The sequence below is a fragment of the Lithobates pipiens genome, unplaced genomic scaffold (assembly GCF_037356315.1).
Source record: "Lithobates pipiens isolate NorthernLeopardFrog02 unplaced genomic scaffold, aLitPip1_a1.2 Scaffold_18, whole genome shotgun sequence".
In the NCBI taxonomy this organism is placed as follows: domain Eukaryota; kingdom Metazoa; phylum Chordata; class Amphibia; order Anura; family Ranidae; genus Lithobates; species Lithobates pipiens.
This window is the reverse complement of record NW_027507758.1, coordinates 432,373,119-432,392,833: the sequence shown is the minus strand read 5'-3', so window position 1 is coordinate 432,392,833 and position 19,715 is coordinate 432,373,119. Positions and strand designations below refer to the sequence as shown.

Genomic DNA, 19,715 nt, shown 5'->3' with positions numbered 1-19,715 from the left:
AAAGGAGATACACATTTGACATTTGTCAAGTGTCAATTAATGACACATGTCAAATTATGAAATATGAGAGGCTATCTTTTTGGCTTGTCTTAACTTTGGCTGCATGTTGCATGAGATAAGTGTTTAAGAACACGTACATGGCTATGCATAAGTCCTCTTCTCCTTATGTTAATTTCATAGTTTATATAAGTCTTGAAGTGTAAGGAAAGTGTAAGGAAACTTAGTTTTTTGGTTTTGGGTAAATATTGTAGGGTTAGAAGCTATGTCAAGTTTTTATTGTTGTCTGTGTCCCTGCTGTAAATATTCAACCTTTTTATTAATTATGGTGACCATTGCTTTTAGTACAGAAAGAGCTGTTACAGGAACAGGAGCTATCTTCCAATATGGAAACCTGCTATGGCCAGAACTGTCTAAGGGGGATGTCCTCTTGCTTTGGAGACATCTGCTTTTATGTTTTGCTGTGTCTGTGGAACAGGAAGTGAAGGAAGAATCTCCTTGATGGGACAAAAAAAAAAAAATCGAACCTTCCCCATTCTATCCAAAACCAAAATAAAAATATTTGGCTTACATACACTTTAACAATTTAAAAGCAAGCAAATAATTTCTATAATAAAATAATAATACATTTCTATCAATGTCCCCTTCTTGAGTATTGCATTTTAATCTTACAGTCCTTGTAAAGATTCCTATTTTTTGGGATCAGAATAATAAGCATGCATGGGTAATGATTTCAACACTGCTTATTAAATATGTGATAAATATTGCCAATTACTTTGCGTCCAGATCTGTAATGTTTTCTTTAGGCTGGCCGTAAATGGATGGAGAAAAAGGTTTTGAATTCATATATACTTTAAGTAGACCTTCTTATGCCAGCAAGGTGTCATGCATGGGGGGGCTTGAATACCATATAGTTCAACCGATAGTTTTTTTTTTTTTTTTTTAATCATTGTGCTTAATTGTTGATTGGCTTTAAATAGGTCTTTTCACAGTATGCTTATTATTTGCTCTATAATAAAATAAACCTTGAATGTTAACAAAATGTGAATGGCACCAAACTATTAACTTATCAGCATCGCTTGTGAATTTTGCTGTACCTTGATCGTGTTGGCCTGCCAAAAAGGACAGTGTAAGTAGTAACCTGTGGTTTTCGATCGATGGAGGGGTCACTCAAGGATGACTCAGACACAGTGGCCATCAGATATCTGTGTGATTGTGCTCGTCTGCAGAATAGCTCTTCCTCTCTCCCAGCTTTTGATGCCTTCGGGCTGTAGAGTGAGGACTGACCTGACAGCTGTTCATCCTGTGGGAGTCATAGAAGGAACACATGAATCTCTCTAGTGCTATGATTTTACAACATTTTATCTGAAAGATGAACAATAAAAGTTATATATCTCTGGTGTTACAATGGGAAAAATATACTTTAAGATAGCAAAGCAAAATGTCCACCCCACAGGCTATGGGGAAAGCCAAATATTGCCAAAGGCTAACTCAAAGAGGTACCCGCACAAACAATAAAGTCATGTTATTCTAAACACAAACTTATAGCATCTGTTTTACATGAAGATTGTATTCAGATGGCAATCCAGATATCTCAGTGTAAAGATCAGGCTTTTTTTTTTTTTACTGTCCACATCAATTGCATTAAACCCAGTCTTACATTTACAGGCTATTATTTTGAAAGAACAAAACAAAAGCAAAACAAAATCTATTTTAGAAATTTCTAGCAAAGAATGTCATCTAAACAGTTACACAAAACACATGCAAGGAAAAAAAAAATCTTAGAAACAGCACTGATAAAAAGAGATGAAGAAAGGAAAAAAAATAAAAAAAAAATAAAACAATAGTCTGATGTAAATTACTGCTAAAAAAATAATGTTTTCAAAGTTTGGGAAATGGATGAAAATTATAAATGACCTTTTAAATTCAGCCAATTAACACAGAAAAGCCAGCATATGAATCATGCATTGAAAAAAAAAGAGTTGTAACTTCTATTTGAAGGCTTACCAATAACAATAAACATTGCTTTGTAAAAAAAATAAAAATGTTATTCTAGGCAAATGGTGATAATTCATCTTCTGTAAGAAAATCTGAGCTAATTGAAATAAACTTTGTAGCCTCTATTAATGCCATTTGTATATATGCCACTAGTTATAAAATGACGTTGAAAGCCGACGCTGTTCTCAACAACACCACAGTTTCCCAGTTTTATGTACTTTTTAATTTCCTCTGTGGAAAAATCTGTTCTTCATAAAAAGGACTGCTAAAGAAAATGTGGAAAAAGTTGATTCATTCCATATTTACATTCCTGCTAGTACCTGGAAATGAACCAGTTAGAGCTGAGAGCCAGACCAGGAATGGTATTAGGGCTCATCTTCCTATAGACAATGCTGACCAGACATGAACACTAGATGTGCGAGGAAGTTAACCTGCACATATGTTACATCAAATCAAATTTAGCATTCAGATCTGAACACTTCAACTTAGATATAGCATGTGCATGTGCTTCAATATCGGGTGTATAAGAAGATAAATTCCACCAATGCCACATCTATCTATCTATCTATCTATCTATCTATCTATCTATCTATCTATCTATCTATCTATCTATCTATCTATCTATCTATCTTTCCAGATACTGTAGCTTTGTTAAAGTGGTTGTAAACCCTCCCCCACAACTTTGTCCCATGTAAATCAGCATAAAAAACCCTAATGAACACTGCTTGTAGATATCTTCTTACTTGCTTAGTATTGTTGTAATCCTTTTTGTTCTTTAGAATTACGTCACTGAGCATGCCCAGATCTCCCCTGATTTACGGCACACTCTCTATGTGCTTATCTATCTGTTATTCAGGACTTCCCACGGCACACCACTGAAATCCCAAGAGACTTCATAATCACTCAGAGCTTCCTCCTACACCCCATGTGACCATGTGACATCACATGCAGTGTAAAGCAGGGCATGGGACAACAGTACTGCAGTCTTATCAGCTGAAGCTGATAGGACTCACACAGGCAAACACTAGATAATCAGCACAAGTAAATACTATGAAATAAAACAAGTCAGCTATGAACAGGGAAGCAGGGTTGCCATAGAAATGTTGGATTGAGAAGGTGGCTTGGTTAACAGTACAGGAAGTGCTCAATGTAAGGGCGGAAATACACTCCACTGTGGACTCAGAAAACAATACTTAAGATGGTGCTGTCTAACCCCTGGAAACAAGTTTTTTAAAGTTTCTTTAAACAGTAAGTAATATGCGATTTGGGCTGGATTACAGTGGCTATAGTTTGATAATTACTTATTATAATGGACTAAATGAAAAGAAGCATCAGAGTGGGAGAGTTTACTTCCTCTTTAAAATTATTCTTAAAACTGTGGATAATGTTCCCATCATCCATTTAACACCAGCTATAGCTTTAAAGGATAAGTTCACATTTGTAAAAAAAAAGTAAATAAATACACATCTTTTTGCAGGTAAAAAAATCATTTTTTTTTTCTAACTAGAAGCCTGCAAAGCATTGCACCCACGATCAGAAGATTGCAGGTGCAATACAGGAGTCCTACAGGCTGTCAGTGTAAGTTGTCTGCTTATAAGAGCAAGCAGTTACACAATGACAGGAAGAAACAATGAACTATTTAGAGCACTCAATGGCACCCTAGTAGTTGAATGAGAACTACAGGCCGACAGCCGCAAAGGCTGAAGTACTTGTAGTTCTCCCATTCACAGAACTCTGTTAATCTTTTTAATTGTGAGTTTGGGGAGAAGATCCCTGGTTCGCAGTCACTAGAGGCGGCAGGTCAGGGAGAGGCTGCAGCAGTGGGAACATGTTACAAAGGTGAGCATGCCATACTCTCAATCAAACTTATGACACCAACCATTTGATGGCTGCACACTGATCATGTGCAGCACCATTGCAACAGCTGATCAAACAGAGGCTAAAATGGCAGCTTCCTTGGCTGTAAAAAAATGTAGTTTAGTTCCAGTTTAAGCTGGCCTACAGGCTGAACAAAAGAAATCTAACAAATACCTCCATTCACACTAAAATTCACAGGTGGACAAATCTCCCACTGCAACTATTGTATATGTAAGCTGTACCTGTATGTATGTATACTGTATATGGTATGTATTGTATTGAAACCCAAACAGTGCCTGCATCTGATTGAATGTAGGCACCAATTGGCTCAAAATTTTTCACTCAGCTATTTCAATTTTCAGTTGTATGATATCGGGCAAAGTGGTGCCAACAGGGCCACCCACTGATTGAATGTCAACTGGTTCACTAGGAATAATGACCAGCTTTACAATAGATGATGCTCCTAGATGTTCTAAAGTTTTAGACCCTTTTCACACTGGGGCATTTTTCAGGCGCTTTTGGGCTAAAAATAGCACATGTAAAGCACTTGAAAAACACCTCCCCTGCACCCCTAGTGTGAGACCCAGAGTACTTTCACACTGGGGAGTTGCGCTTGCAGGATGTTAGAAAAAGTCCTGCAAACAACATCTTTCAGCGGTGCGGAAGTGGTGACTACACCGCTCCGCCACTTCCCCTGCCATTGGAATCAATGGACACTGCTGCCGAAGTGCCTGCAAAGCGCTTTGGCAGCGGTGCTTTGCAGGCGCTATTAACCCTTTATTTGGCTGCTAGCGGCGGTTAAAAGCGCCACACTTGTGGCTGAAAAGTACAGCTATTACAGTGGTAAAGCGCTGCTAAAATTACTGGTGCTTTACCGCTAATGCCTACCCCAGTGTGAAAGTATCTTTACAGTTTGCAGCAGAATCAGCTGGTCCTCTGAAAACTGGCCCTTATATCCCGATTTAGGGCACTTTCACACTGGGGCAGGGGGGTGTCAGCAGTAAAACGGTAGCAGCCAAAAAAAGGGTTAAAAGAGCCCGCAAAGCACCGCTGCCAAAACACTTTGCAGACGCTTCGGCAGCACTGCTTGTTGATTTCAACAGCAGGGGCAGTTTAGGGTTGCTAAATACAGCGCTTCTGCACCACCCCAAAAAGGATGCTGCTTGCAGGACTTTTTTTCTCATCTTGCAAGCGCACCGCTGCCGTGTGAAAGCACTCAGGCTCTCACACTGGGGTTGCAGGGGGGAGGACTTTTTCAGGTGCTTTACGGCTCCTATTTTTAGCCCAAAAGCACCTGGAAAAACCCCCCAGTGTGAAAGTGGGACTTAAGTGACATGTGACATTTTTTCCCTTTCAATTTTCCCTTGCAGGGTCCCCTTGGAGCCCCACCGGAGCCACTCTTTTATGCAGGCTACTGACCAATGTGTGGATGCTGCCTATATGGACACATACAAGTGAAGTGATTAAAAGTGAATCCTGTTTTTTATAGTATTTATTTAAAATGGGCAAAAAATAATATATATATATATATTTTGCCGATGTGACAGTTCCAACCGGGGGGGGGGGGGGGGTGGGGAGTGCGGGCATCTCAGCGCAGGCAGGGCCCTTAGATCTGCAAAATTTTCTGATTGACCATGCACTTTGCTGGTAAGGTCACTTGGACATGTAGTGCTAATGAATGTATTCCGCTGAATGGAATTTAGGTTATTGATAGTCCCCAGCAGGAAGTTCCGGGAAGCAGTGCACAGGAAGAGGGAGGATGCAGTTACATAATGGCAGAAAATACATTTTTATGAATGGTTTATGAGGACATTTTTACTATACTGTAATAAGCAAATGATTACTGATGTGTTGGTGTTTAAACAAAAGAGACTTTAGTACTACTTAAATTGAACTTTCCAAAACACAGCTGCAGTATCTTCTGGATAGCATTACTAGCTAACTGATTACACTTGTTGCCTGGAATTTTCTTTTAAGTGACAGCCATCATTAGTAATTTAGCATTAAAATCTGTATTCTGAACACTGGAGCTCAAGGGTTCCTTAAAGGCTGTATGTAAGAAGGTCTCTGCTTTTTAAATGATTTTGTAAATGATTTTTGAATACAACCCTCTTCAAAGGAGTGCTTTCAGCAAAGATTAAAAATGCTGTTCAAATGCTTCTTAAATGCTTGTGGAACGCAATTTACTTCAGGGTAATGTTTTAAGCCAAGATTTTAAAATGCTGTGTGTACAAGGCCTAAAGCAATAAGCAATAATGCTTATGCCATTCATATTACTAAATATAAACTGTTACCTATGATGAAAAGCACTTTAAAATAACATTTGTACAGTATAAGAGCTCTACCATTGCAGATAAAAAATCTAAACATTTCAGATATCAAACATTCTTACAATTGGAGAGGTTTATTAAAAGAATATTTTTTATAGTGGTCCTAGGAACATTGCATGTACTTGGTGCTGCCGCCTCCTGGCATACTTACATTACATCACAGAGTAGGGCCGGTGGGGCGAGTTCTATGCATCAACAGTGATAGTTGCCTGCACTTGGAAGAGGTAACCAGATTAGAAAGAGCAAGATGGCTGTGCGGGACCTGCTGTATGGCACCCGAACAGAGGATCATAGCCGGATTAGCTGTGGGGGTGAGCATGTGTTTTGAAGAGAGCACAACACTACAGGTAGGAGGCAAGAAAACATGGATGGGGGCATGGGCGTCCGCAGGTAGGGGCAAGGGGGGTCAAGTGCCCCCCCTGGAATCGGGGATCAGATCTTAAATTCAGCACAGTTGCATCGCTATCGGGGTGTGGGCAGCCCACACCCGTGTGCCACCCGCCAGTGGGGTGACACCATCAAGGTGTTGTCAAGCACCCCTATCAGTGTAGTGTGACTTTGGGCTCTTTTCCCTGCTCAGTCCAGCAGAGAACTTGGCAGCTCTGTGACAGGAGAAAGGCAAGCTGCGGGCTATCAGAGGTTTTCCCCGGTCGCCCCCCTTTCTCCTGTCAGGGAGAAGAGACGACGGCTCTCACCAGGTTCACCACCCAGCTTCCTGCCCACTCTGTTTTTTTCCCTATTGGCCATAACTGAGGTCCAATCAAAGGAGACTAGGAGAGGAGAGAATCATGGGATATGTAGTCCCAAATATTAGCGGCCCCATTTTCCACAGGGAGGAGGCTACAGCTCGATCAAGAGAGAGATCGAAAGACTACAGCCTGGAAAAAAATCTGAGGGAGAGAGTGCTACAGGACAAAGAACCAGGAGTGTGCTGGGCAGAAGCCAGAGAGAGAGCCACGCTGCCCAGCACCACCAGAGAGATCTACACTGCCCAGCGCCACCAGAGAGAGCCATGCTGCCCAGCATCACCAGAGAGAGAAAGACTGAGCCACTGCCAGGGTATAGACATGCTACACTACTGACCAGAGTCGCCCCTGGGGAAACCAGAGTGAGTGATCGTCCAGCCGGAGGGATCACTGCTGTAGTTTGGCTGTGTCTGGTAAGAGGGCCTGTTGGCCATTATCCATTACTTATGCTAGGGATTGTACTATGTCTGCAGTCTCTGACCATGATAATGTGATAATGACATTATCGAAAAGAGGCGACGCATGGGTGACCTTAAAATTATGCCCCCCCCTGAAAAAAGTTCTGCGGACGCCCATGGGTGGGGGTAGTTGAGTACTTCTTTAACGTTAATATTAAAAATATAATATATTGAAGCTTACAATCCTTAGTTGTGGTGGCTGCGTTTGTTTTATTTTTTAGGACTAAGTACATTTTCTGCAAGTACCTATTGATCTTGTCAGGAATCCTATGTCCTTCCCGTACACTGAACTGAAATTTCAAAGAAATGTAGACTTTCTCAGCTAGTTTCTGTGAACTACAAAGCAGTGCCCTTTTATGTAATGGAGAGTAGTAGACAGTGGGTGCTTGCAATCCAAATGAGGAGAGCTGCTGAGGATGGCAATACTACTCCTCCAAAGATACAATTCAGTATGTGACTGTTTTCACCCTAGAACACGATCTGTGTTATTGGCAGAACCACCAGTTGAAAATAAAGAAAAAAAAGGCCTTGAACAAGAAATCAAATGCATTGGGTCTAAGGCCTAATAAGCTGAAATATATAGCATTTTTGATTTTGGGTTTAGATACACGTTAGGTATTAGATTTGGTTTTGAAGCATGTATAATGAATAAGGGTTTTCTCTAACCTCACTTACTGCATACTTTGTGTCGCTGATAAAGTATAGACATATAGGAGACAGGAACATTCAAGGAAGTAGCTTTTTCAGGTGATTGATCAATGGACAGCTTTGCTGGCAATTGCTTTCCATCAGGATGGATTGTAAAAAGGTAATTTGGTATCCACTATATTACCAAAAGTCTTGGGACGTCTGCCTTTACACACACATGAACTTTAATGGCATCCCAGTCTTAGTCCCTATAGAGAGCACAACAATATTGAGTTGGCCCACAATTTGCAGCTATAACTCTTCTGGGAAAGCTGTTTAGGAATGTGTCTATGACAGTGATGGCGAACCTTGGCACCCCAGATGTTTTAGAACTACATTTCCCATGATGCTCATACACTCTGCAGTGTACTTGAGCATCATGAGAAATGTAGTTCCAAAACATCTGGGGTGCCAAGGTTCGCCATCACTGGTCTACGAGAATATGTGACCATTCTTCCAGAAGCGTATTCGTGAGATCAGGCACTAATGTGGACAAGAAGGCCTGGCTCACAATCTCTGCTATTATTCCTTCCAAAGGTGTTCTATCGCGTCAGGACTCTGTGCAAACCAGTCATGTTTCTCCACGCCAAACTCGCTGATCCATGTCTTTATGGATCTTGCTTTGTGCACTGGTCCAAATTATTTAGTGATGGGGGATTATGGTGCAGGCTTGTTTTTCAGGGGTTGGGTTTGGCCCCATGGTTCCAGTGAAGGAAACTCTTAATGCGTCAGCATACCAAGACATTTTGGACAATTTCATGCTCTCAACTTTGTGGGAACAGTTTGGGGTATGCCCTTTCCTGTTCCAACATGGCTGCACACCAGTGCACAAATAAGGTCCATAAAGACATGGATGAGCAAGTTTGGAGTGGAGGAACTTGACTGACCTGCACAGAGTCCTGACCTCAACCGATAGAACATCTTTGGGATGAATTAGAGCAGAGACTGCGAGCCAGGCCTTTTTGTCCACATCGGTGCCTGGCCTCACAGATGCACTTCTGGAAGAATAGTCAAACATTCCCATAGACACACTCCTAAACCTTGCGGGCAGCCTTCGCAGAAGAGTTTAAGCTGTTATAGCTGCAAAGGGTGGGCCAACTCAATATTGAACCATACGGACTAAGACCGGGATGCCATTAAAATTCATATGCATGTAAAGTCAGGCACAGTGACGGAACTACCAGGGTTGCAGCAGTTGCACTTGCGATTGGGCCCTGGCGTTCTGCTGCTGTGGGGGGCCTCAAGACCTGGCATCTCCCCCTGCACCTCTGGCTGTCAGTAGTAGTTGTTCTCTTCCCAAGGGTATACAGTGGAGAGGAGAGGGGCCTCTGACCCAGGCATTTATCTGCAAGAGTGTACGACTGATACATGCCCGGATATACATGCCTGGATCAGAGGCCCCTCCCCTTCCCACTGTATACACTTGGGAAGAGAACTACTAGCCCCAGAGAGCTCCCACGGGCACCACAGAGCTGCCGATTGCCCCATCCCATCTGCCCCACTGCATACTAAACTGCAACATTAGTAATCTGAGGTGCAGGGGGGATTCTGACCACAGACTGTCATTAATATTGGGGTGAGTGACCATGGGGTGAAAGGGATGGGTACAGAGATGTGCTGAGGTTTGGAAGTGCACAGCAGAGACCAGCCAGGTACATGGGAAACTTCTGGAGGGGGGCGGATGTCTGAGGACCCTAAAGTAAAGAAAGGGGCTCTCTGGGGACCCTGATGTAAGGCAGGGGCTCTCTGGGAACCCTGATGTAAGGAGTGGCTCTCTGAGGACCCTGATTTAATGAGGGGGGCTCTCTGGGGACCCTGATGTAAGGAAGGGGCTCTCTGGAAACCCTGATGTAATGAGGGGGGCTCTCTGGGGACCCTTATGTAAGGAAGGGGCTCTCTGAGGACCTTGATGTAAGTAGGGAGGCTTTCTGGGGAGTCTGATGTAAGGGGGAGGCTCTCTGGGGACCCTGATGTAAGGAAGGGGCTCTCTTGGGGCCCTAATGTAATGAAGGGGGCTCTCTAGGGACCCTGGCGTAAGGAAGGGGATCTCTGGGGACCTTGGTGTAAGGAGGGGCTCTCTGGGGACCCAGATCTTTTGTAGACCTATCAACTCCCTGGTGGGGGTCCTTCTTGGTTTCTTGCACTGAGGCGCTAATGATTCCAGTTATGCCTCTATGCAGGTGTCTCAATACTTTTGGTAACATATTGTATATCAATGATTGATATTTTCAAGAAACAATTTGTCACTAAGATTTAGAATTTATTAGATACTTTTGTGCCAGAATGTTTCCAGATTTTTAAGAGTTAAAAGTAATGGTAATAAGTTGACAACATCTCCTGTAGTAGTGTGACAACAGCAACACAACATCACTTGGCTTATGTTTACCTAAAACGATCAGTGCTGGTAACAGTGGATAAAATCACAGTCTTGAGTCTTGCACATGTTCCAATGAAGACACTTAGCAAGGCATGACCACAGCATGCCATTGTTCTCATCTAAGTGAGAGAAATTCTAAAATATCACAGTGTGTCACTGTGTTGATACAAACACATTATTCGCATAACACCATTATTACAAATCACCATGGAGAAAAACTGGCTCACTATTGCCAGCCTGTATTGGGTGTGGCAGATTATTCAAAATAAAATCTCGTATAAAAACAAATTCTCTGAGTCACCATCATAACAGGTATTGTCTGTGAGTCTAGCAAGAGAACAAGATGGGTAAATAAGTCTGTAGTGGCTCTGATTCAAATCACTTCCCCGACTGCTTCATATAATAGTCCTAGAGAAAAAAAGACTAGAAAATGGGAAATTTTCACACAGGCTTTTAGAAGGTGTTTTTGTCATGCTTAAAGGCAGAGGAAAACTGCTCCTTGCCAAATTTCCACAGACAATTCATTCCTGTTTGGCCTATACAAACCTCTTTAAATACTGTACACCAAGGTCCAAATGTTAGAGTTAAAGGAAATGTTTTTCTAAGGCATTGTGGTGATCACTATTGTTAATTATTTTTTTGGGGGGGGTCAAGAAATGTGGTCTTATTGACCCTGGACATAGAAAGAGCCAGCAGCATTGGGTTCTGCCCAAGCTAGAGCAAGTAAGTAGAGAAACCAACCATATAGAAAATGGAAGGATTTTGTATATATTTTTTCCAATTGTCTTTGGTACAGTTGTGGGGGTAAATCATGAATGCTGCAGAGAGCAGTGTCTTGTAATGACATGGTGCCTCTCTGCAGCATTCCCCTGTGGGTCTGGGGTGGGGGGGGGGGGGGGGGTAGGACTTTATTGAATGGGTGAGTCTGCAAGGAACAGTGTCGGGGATCAGGTAAGAAGAAGCAACCTGTGCTGATCTTTTTTATTTTTGTGGACAGGTAGGTCATGGATCAGGTAAGTATAGAAGCCAGAGCTGCATCTAAAGGGAAAGGAGGGGCAGATAAACAATACTAACTCTTCTGTATATGAGAGCTGTGGCTCCTTTGGCAACAGCCAGAAGGATAGAGCTGGTTATAGCATTCAGCATCTACAAATGAATTGATTATATAGTAAACAGGGAGAATCTGCACATTTAACACACCTAATGGGAGTGCAACTTTAAAGGTAACTATAAAGATGTGCTGGTAAATGGTTGAGAATAGCTTCACATATGTACTATATATCTTCCTTATGCTTCAGGAACTGTGACCAACTAAGCAACGTGCCACTTTCAATGAACATGCCAGATGATTGTTAGGATTTATATACAAATTGGTGACTTCTATACATTTGAAGAAATCCTCATTAAAGGCTTTGCTCTGCAAACCATTTGAGGACAGGCTGAATATGCAACAGAATATGAATTCTAAAATCTTCTTGGCAGCACATATCATGATCACTAGAAAAGCATTCTTCCCTAGTGATTAACTAATATCTTAGACTAGTTATTATTAGATCATAAAAATTATCTAGGATTCGCAAAAAAAAAAAAAACAACTAATCTTTATCTGATTTTGTGCCATAAACCAGATGCAGACGATAATAGCATTTTCCAGAGAAAGGAAATCTAAGCATGTTTCTCCTCCACTTTTAGATGTGTATATAAATGTTCTCCTAATCATTTTGTTTAGATAATATAAATATGTGTTTCCTTTATTCGAGCTTTGTGAAGTCTGCTACTGTTGAAAATATATGAAACATCATTAAAGCATTTATACAAAAGGTACAAAAGACCAAATATACAACATTTTAACTACACTTACTACTTAATTAACATTCTAAAAAAAAAAGGTAGACTGTGAAAACAGAGACAACTGAATTAATACAGTTACTGAAATTGGCGGTTCAAGTCTACGTACAAAAGTACAATTCCAGCATAGTTCCAAAATGAATGGCAAGCATTAAAAAACAAATAAAACAAACCTGTAATATTTTGTAAAGTGTTATGCTGCGTACACACGACCGGACTTTCTGTCAGACTTGGTCTGACGGTCTTCCCAACGGACTTTCGGCAGAGTTCCGACGGACTTTCTAAACAAATGGACTTGTCCACACACGAAAGGACTAAGTCAGTTCGAAAGTCCGTTCGTTTTGAACGTGATGACGTATGACGGGACTAAAAAAGGAAGTTCAATAGCCAGTAGCCAATAGCTTCCCTTGTGTCGCATTTGGTCCGTCAGAGCATCATACAGACGAACGGTTTTCCCAATAAGAATTGCGTCCGTCAGACAGATTTGTAACATGTTCTATTTCTAGGGCCGTCAGATTTTTTAAAAATGAAAACCGATTAGATTAGCCCACACATGATCGGATTGTCCGACGAACTGATTCAGTCGGACCTATTTTGCCGGAAAGTCTGGTTGTGTGTACGCGGCATTAGAAGAACTTACCAGGCATCTATAGGTGCCTGAACATGCCTTTAGTGCATTGTGAACCCATAAAACCCTGGTCACTTTAATATGCAAATAATAAATGCAGCTCCAACCTACATGCACATTGCCCATACAGAGGACCCAGCCTGTAATTTTAAAACTTGGGCAACAACAATACTTCATCACTGCTGCAGTGCCAATGCCAGTGCTGCATGCCAAGCTGTTACCAAAGGTTGCTGCCATGCTTTGGCTTCCAATTGGTTATTTAATTTAAGAAAAATTACTATAATAGCCATTTCTAGGTATGATAGCATTTAACGGCATGCATTGCATTAATCAACTACACAAACTGTACTTTAATTGGATTCTACTTATGTTATAGAGTCTGAGTAGCATACAACAAATTCTCTTAATGGGAATTTGTCATATGGCATATCCATTTCACATTAATGCAGGCACAGTACTATCTTGCAGCTTGCTGATAAGTTGTGTTCTGGGGCCAGTGTTCCGAGTGTGGGAAGGAAGACAAGATAGGAATATGATGGGAAGAGTGGAATTTTCTGGGACTGACAAGTCAGAGTGTTTATGAGGAAGGGAGGACATAATGGCCTACAGATAGACAGAGCATTGGTGAACAGCATCTATGAAGACATAATGACAAACAGAATATTTTATTTCCATTAGGAATTAATTGTATGCAGCATATAAGATTTAGTTTTGGTTACTGGAAATCATCAATATATTCCCCTATATACTTATTATTTGTCAAGTGTTTAGTGTTTCATTTAAACTTGAAATACATTGGAAGAATTTCTTGTCATATAAACCTATAGTAGCTCACAAAAGTAAGTACACCCCTCACCTTTTTGTAAATATTTTATTATATCTTTTCATGTGACAACACTGAAGAAATTACACTTTGCTACAATGTAAAGTAGTGAGTGTACAGCTTGTATAACAGTGTAAAATTGATGTCCCCTCAAAATAACTCAACATACAACATTAATGTCTAAACCACTGGCAAAAAAAAGTGAGTACACCCCTAAGTGAAATTGTCCAAATTGGGCCCAATTAGCAATTTTCCTTCTCCGGTGTCACGTGACTCATTAGTGCCACAAGGTCTCAGGTGTGAATGGACAGCTGGTGTGTTAAATTTGGTATTATCGCTCTCACTCTCTCATACTGGTCACTGGAAGTTCAACATGGCGCCTCATGGCAAAGAACTCTCTGAGGATCTGATTAAAAAAGAATTGTTGCTCTACATAAAGATGTCCTAGGCTATAAGAAGATTGCCAAGACCTGAAACTGAGCTGCAGCACAGTGGCCAAGACCATACAGTGGTTTAACAGGACAGGTTCCACTAAGAACAGACCTCACCATGGTCGACCAAAAAAGTTGAGAGCAAATGCTCAGCATCATATCCAGAAGTTGTCTTCAGAAAATAGATGCATGAGTCCTGCTAGCATTGCTGAAGAGGTTAAAGGGGTGGGGGGGTCAGCCTGTCAGTGCTTAGACCATACACTACATACATCAAATTGGTCTGCATGGCTGTCTTTCCAGAAGGAAGCTTATTCTAAAGATGATGCACAAGAAAGCTCGCAAACAGTTTACTGAAGACAAGCAGACTAAGGACACGGATTACTGGAACCATGTTCTGTGGTCTAATGAGACCAAGATAAACTTATTTGGTTCAGATGGTGTCAAGTGTATGTGGCGGCAACCAGGTGAGGAGTACAAAGACAAGTTTGTCTTGCCTACAGTCAAGGTTGGTGGTGGAAGTGTCATGGTCTGGGGCTGCATGAGTGCTGCCGTCACTGGGGAGCTACAGTCCATTGAGGGAACCATGAATGCCAACATGTACTGTGACATACTGAAGCAGAGCATGATCCCCACCCTTCGGGACTGGGCCATAGGGCAGTATTCCAACACGATAACAACCCCAAACACACCTCCAAGATGACCACTGCCTTTCTAAAGAAGCTGTGGGTAAAGGTGATGGAGTGGCCAAGCCCTAAACCCTATTGAGCATCTGTGGGGCATCCTCAAATGGAAGGTGTAGGAGAGAAAGGTCTCTAACATCCACCAGCTCCGTGATGTCTTCATGGAGGAGTGGAAGAGGACTCCAGTGGCAACCTATGAAGCTCTGGTGAACTCCATGCCCAAGAGGGTTAAGGTAGTGCTGGAAAATAATGGTGGCCACACAAAATATTGACACTTTGGTCCCAATTTGGACATTTTCACTTAGGGGTGTACTCACTTTTGTTGCCAGCGGTTTACACATTAATGGCTGTTTGTTGAGTTATTTTGTGGGGACAACAAATTTACACTGTTATACAAGCTGTACACTCACTAATTTACATTGTAGCAAAGTGTAATTTCTTCAGTGTTGTCACATGAAAAGGCATAATAAAATATTTACAAAAATGTGAGGGGTGTACTCACGTTTGTGAGATACTGTATAAAAAAAAAGACTAAAAGTACATTAACCACTTGCCGACCGCTGCATGCTGATATACGTCGGCACAATGGCAGCGGTGGGCAAATGGGTGTACCTGTACATCCCCTTTAAGAGGCGGGGATAGCAGGTGTGCCCGCCGCGTACAGCGTGACCATGGCTGTGGGACTGTGTCACGGAGCCGCAGAACGGGGAAGTGCCTATGTAAACAAGGCATTTCCCCGTTCTACCTTGTTTCAGGACAGAGATCACTGCTCCCTGTCATCGGAAGCGGTGGCAATAGTCCCAAAATAGTGTCAAACGTGTCCGATGTGTCTGGCATAATGTCGCAGTCCCCCCAATAAAGATTGCAGATCGCCACCATTACTAATAAAAAAAAAATTATAATAAAAATGACATAAAACTATTCGCTATTTTGTAGACACTATAACTTTTGTGCAAACCAATCAATATACGCTTATTGCAAATGTTTTACCAAAAATATGTAGAAGAATACATATCAGCCTAAACTGAGGAAAACAATTGTTTTTTTATATATATTTTTGAGGGATATTTATTACAGCAAAAAGTAAAAAAATATTGTGTTTTTTAAAAAAAAAAATTTTTGTTTATAGTGCAAAAAATAAAAACTGCAGAGGTGATCAAATACCACGAAAAGAAAGCTATATTTGTGAGGAAAAAAAGGACTTCAATTTTGTTTAGGGTGCAACGTCGCACAACTGCGCAATTGTCAGTTAAAGCGACGCAGTGCAGAATCGCAAAAAGTGCTCTGGTCAGGAAGGGGGTAAAATCTTCCGGGACTGAAGCGGTTAATACACCCAGTCATTATTTTCTTTAATAAACTAGGATAGAAGGATTAAAACATTAGCAGTAATCCCCTATAATTTTAGCTCAACAAGGAGTAAATCCCATCCCATCCATATTTTAAATAAATCCTGTGTCTTCCCTAGTTTACAATTACACGGAGAACAACAGTTGTAGCAGAAGTTAGCATTTGAGCTGGCAAGCATTAAACTCTGTGAAAACATTTACACACTGGTGAAATACATTTGAGCTGCTCTACTCACCATAAAATTTCTAATTTTGCTCTGCTGGCCTTTGTGAGCCAAACACCCCTACCAGACAGAACAGACAGTTTATATGTTGATTTATGTCTGGGACAGCACCTCCAATACTCGTGCTAATACACACAGGGGTTGGTTTACTAAAGGCAAATAGACAGTGTCCTTTGCAAGTGCAGTTGCTCCAGAGCTTAAAAAATGAGGGAAAGCTCTGCTGACTTCCATCATCCAATCCAAAACACTGCCTTTTTTATTTGCTTGCACTTGATTAGGTATTCTTTGTAAAGTGAAGCTTTACAAAATTTACTAAGACTAAGCTTTGGAGCAATTGCACTTGCAGAGTGCAACTCTACTTGCGAAGCGCACAGACTGTTTGCCTTTAGTAAATCAACCACACAGTCTATTATTAACTGAGCCTCCACTGACTTAGGTACTTGAATTGCTGGAAGTAGGGCTAAGCCCTTGTACACACGGTCGGAGAATCTGTCGGAATGAGTCTTATCGGACCGTGGCGTCAGATAATCCGACTGTGTGTGGTATGCATCGGACTGATTTCGTCCGAATCTCCGTCCGACCCAATTTTCCAACATGTTGGAAATATTTCCCGAACAACTGGGCCGGACGGACCTAATCCGATCATGTGTAGAGCATTTTCATCGGACCAAGTACCACGCATGCTCAGATCAAATTCCTACATCAAAGCTATTGGCTACTAGCCTGAATGTAGTCCCATCGTAACGAAATTACGTCATCACGTTCTGAAAGATCAGATTTTTCGCCAACTTGGCCCAACCATGTGTATGCAACAGTTTCGGACACAATCCGTCGGACTAAATCCGACGGGCAAAATCCGACGAATTTGGTTGCCAAAATCTCCGACCGTGTGTACGTGGGCTAAAACTGGCAACACCTAACAATCTGGTTGGTCACTTTAATCTAGACCCCCACATAGACATATACTTACTTCTCTTTTGTTCCCCTATCCCTCTATTCTATTCTGCTGGAAGGGAAAGAAAGGGCCTGTGTAACCTACAAGTCAACCCCAGTCGTAGTTATGAATTGGCTATGGACTCCTTGTGTGACAGTGCTGATTGGCTAAGTGCTGTTACATAGAGTGAGTCACACATTCCTCCTTGCCCAAAAACTACCTGTTAATAAGTGGCAGGATAGTGAAGGAAAGGTTAGTACATGTTGGGGAGTGTTGAGGGATTAAAGTAAACCTGTTGATTTGCCCTGAATGAGCAAAGCACAGGTTTTCTTTAGATGTTTTATTATGCTATAAATAAAATAAAATATAGTAGTACTTGTATTATAAGTTTCTTAACGCTGCTTTTAATATTCTGTTTAACAGGCAACACATTCCTATTTAATGTAATAAAGACACCATTACAGGTTTTATGTACATTGTTGGTCTGTTATATCACGTGTGCCCAACTCAGTTGGGGACAAAATAGCTGCATTCACCTGTTTAAGATCCAGTCCATGAAATGAAAGAGCTACAGAAAAAACACAACCTTTTCTCATTGTAATATATAATACCATATGTTTTTCTGAAAATCTGGAATTACTACAGTTCTAGTTGAGAAACCTTCACTAAAAAAAATCGAACTTTCATAACACAAGCCATTTTGTAATTTAATACTATTAAAAAAAATGACCTTTCCATTTCAATCCACACCCAGCCCTGATTTTCAAAATACTGATTAATTAAATGTCACTTCTTTATAGTCATTATAACACAAGGGGTCTACTTATAAAGCAGAGAATGTGACATTCACATACATTCTCTTGGGGGAAACCATCAAATCCCATGTGTTTTAAATGGGAGTGACTGATTCTATACCAGTAAATGTTTTTGAAAGTTGCATTTGCTGGTTTAGAAATAGACCTCTAGGAGTTTTCTATGTGAACAAAATACCCTTAAATTCCTGCTCATCTGATTTGCTCACTGCTCTTTCTAAGTTTTTTTTCTCTTTTTCTTCCATTTGTTATTTTTTTTTTCAGGACAAAAATATAATGTTTTAAAATAACTATATATACTATTTACCTATTCCCAGGCAAGAGGTGGAGCTTCGGGCTCAATTTCCAATTTTAAAAGGGCAACATTAAGGTTTTGCTTCAAAAATCCTGTTGCTTACAAATTAGGAGGTAGCGGAGACTCTCAGTTTAGCTTTTAGCACTGCTTCCCTGAAATTTTCTTTAAAAAAAATCATGCTTTTCTTTATTTGGGTGTGGTTTTGGGTGGGGGGAAGTTTGTAGGGTAATTATTGAATGTGATCATTTTGTATACCATTGCGTTTTAGTTTACTTTGTTTATTTATTTTCTGTGAAAAATATTAAATCTGATATGAATAGGGCCAGTTTTAGCAAAATAAACTTACATAACCCTCAGGAACGATTTAAAGTTTATTGTACCCATTAAAACCATCACAAATTAAATTTTTTGCTTATCTCTAACTCAGTTAGGAAGAGATAGTCTGAAACCAAACAGCTTTTGTTGCATTTTCACATTAGAAAAGCCAATCACATATTGGACCCTTTTATTAACTTTTATTTGTAAAACTACGATTTTATATAAATAATAAATACAAATATAAAACATTCATTTATAAGCCTATACATTAAAAAATAAAATACATTTGGCACAAAACATTTCAGTTTTTTTTATTTTAGAGTTTCACAATTGAAGTCAATATGAAAAATATACATAGGGCACTTTCTAGGATTCAGTTGACAACTTCTACTCAAACATTAAAATGGTAAAACACAAATAATGGTAAGAACCGGTTGTGTCTTAAAATAAAAATGTAATAAAAATATTGTGGGTTGTAAAAAAACTATGTTGTCAACTGCCTCAATCCACCACCTGGATTTTCCATGCCAATCCTCTCTCTTCACTGAACATTTCAATTTCACTGTGTCTAAAGGCCCATACACACGATACAAAAGCCAGATGGAAAAATTTGTACGACGAGCTGTCTGCCATTTTTCGGATTGTTAGTATGATGCTTTTAAGAGCTGATTTGGCTTTTTCGTCAGACAAATACTGGATGTGCAGACTATAAAATTTTTGCCAGATGTGAACTCAATGTCCGATTTTCTTTTCATTAGTCCAGTTTTCGCACGAAAAAATCGTAAGAGCAAGACTACGCATGCTCAGAAATGAAAGAATACATACAAAACTATTCAACACATTATGTCCAAAAATGTTTGTATTGTGAGTAACCTCTTTTAGTCCAATATGGTACTTAGTAATACACAATTTGTGTGTGTTAATGA

At 40.5% G+C, this 19,715-nt stretch overlaps 1 protein-coding gene across 2 annotated transcripts in view; it reads right to left on the bottom strand.

Moving 5' to 3' along the window:
* LOC143988477 (uncharacterized) overlaps nt 1-19,715 on the bottom strand; it is a 328,901-nt gene that overhangs the window by 93,724 nt on the left and 215,462 nt on the right. For both annotated transcript variants that reach the window (XM_077488089.1, XM_077488090.1), the window contains one exon: nt 1,095-1,300. In XM_077488089.1, the coding sequence (XP_077344215.1) occupies nt 1,095-1,300 (206 nt within the window). The remainder of the gene's footprint in view (nt 1-1,094; nt 1,301-19,715) is intronic.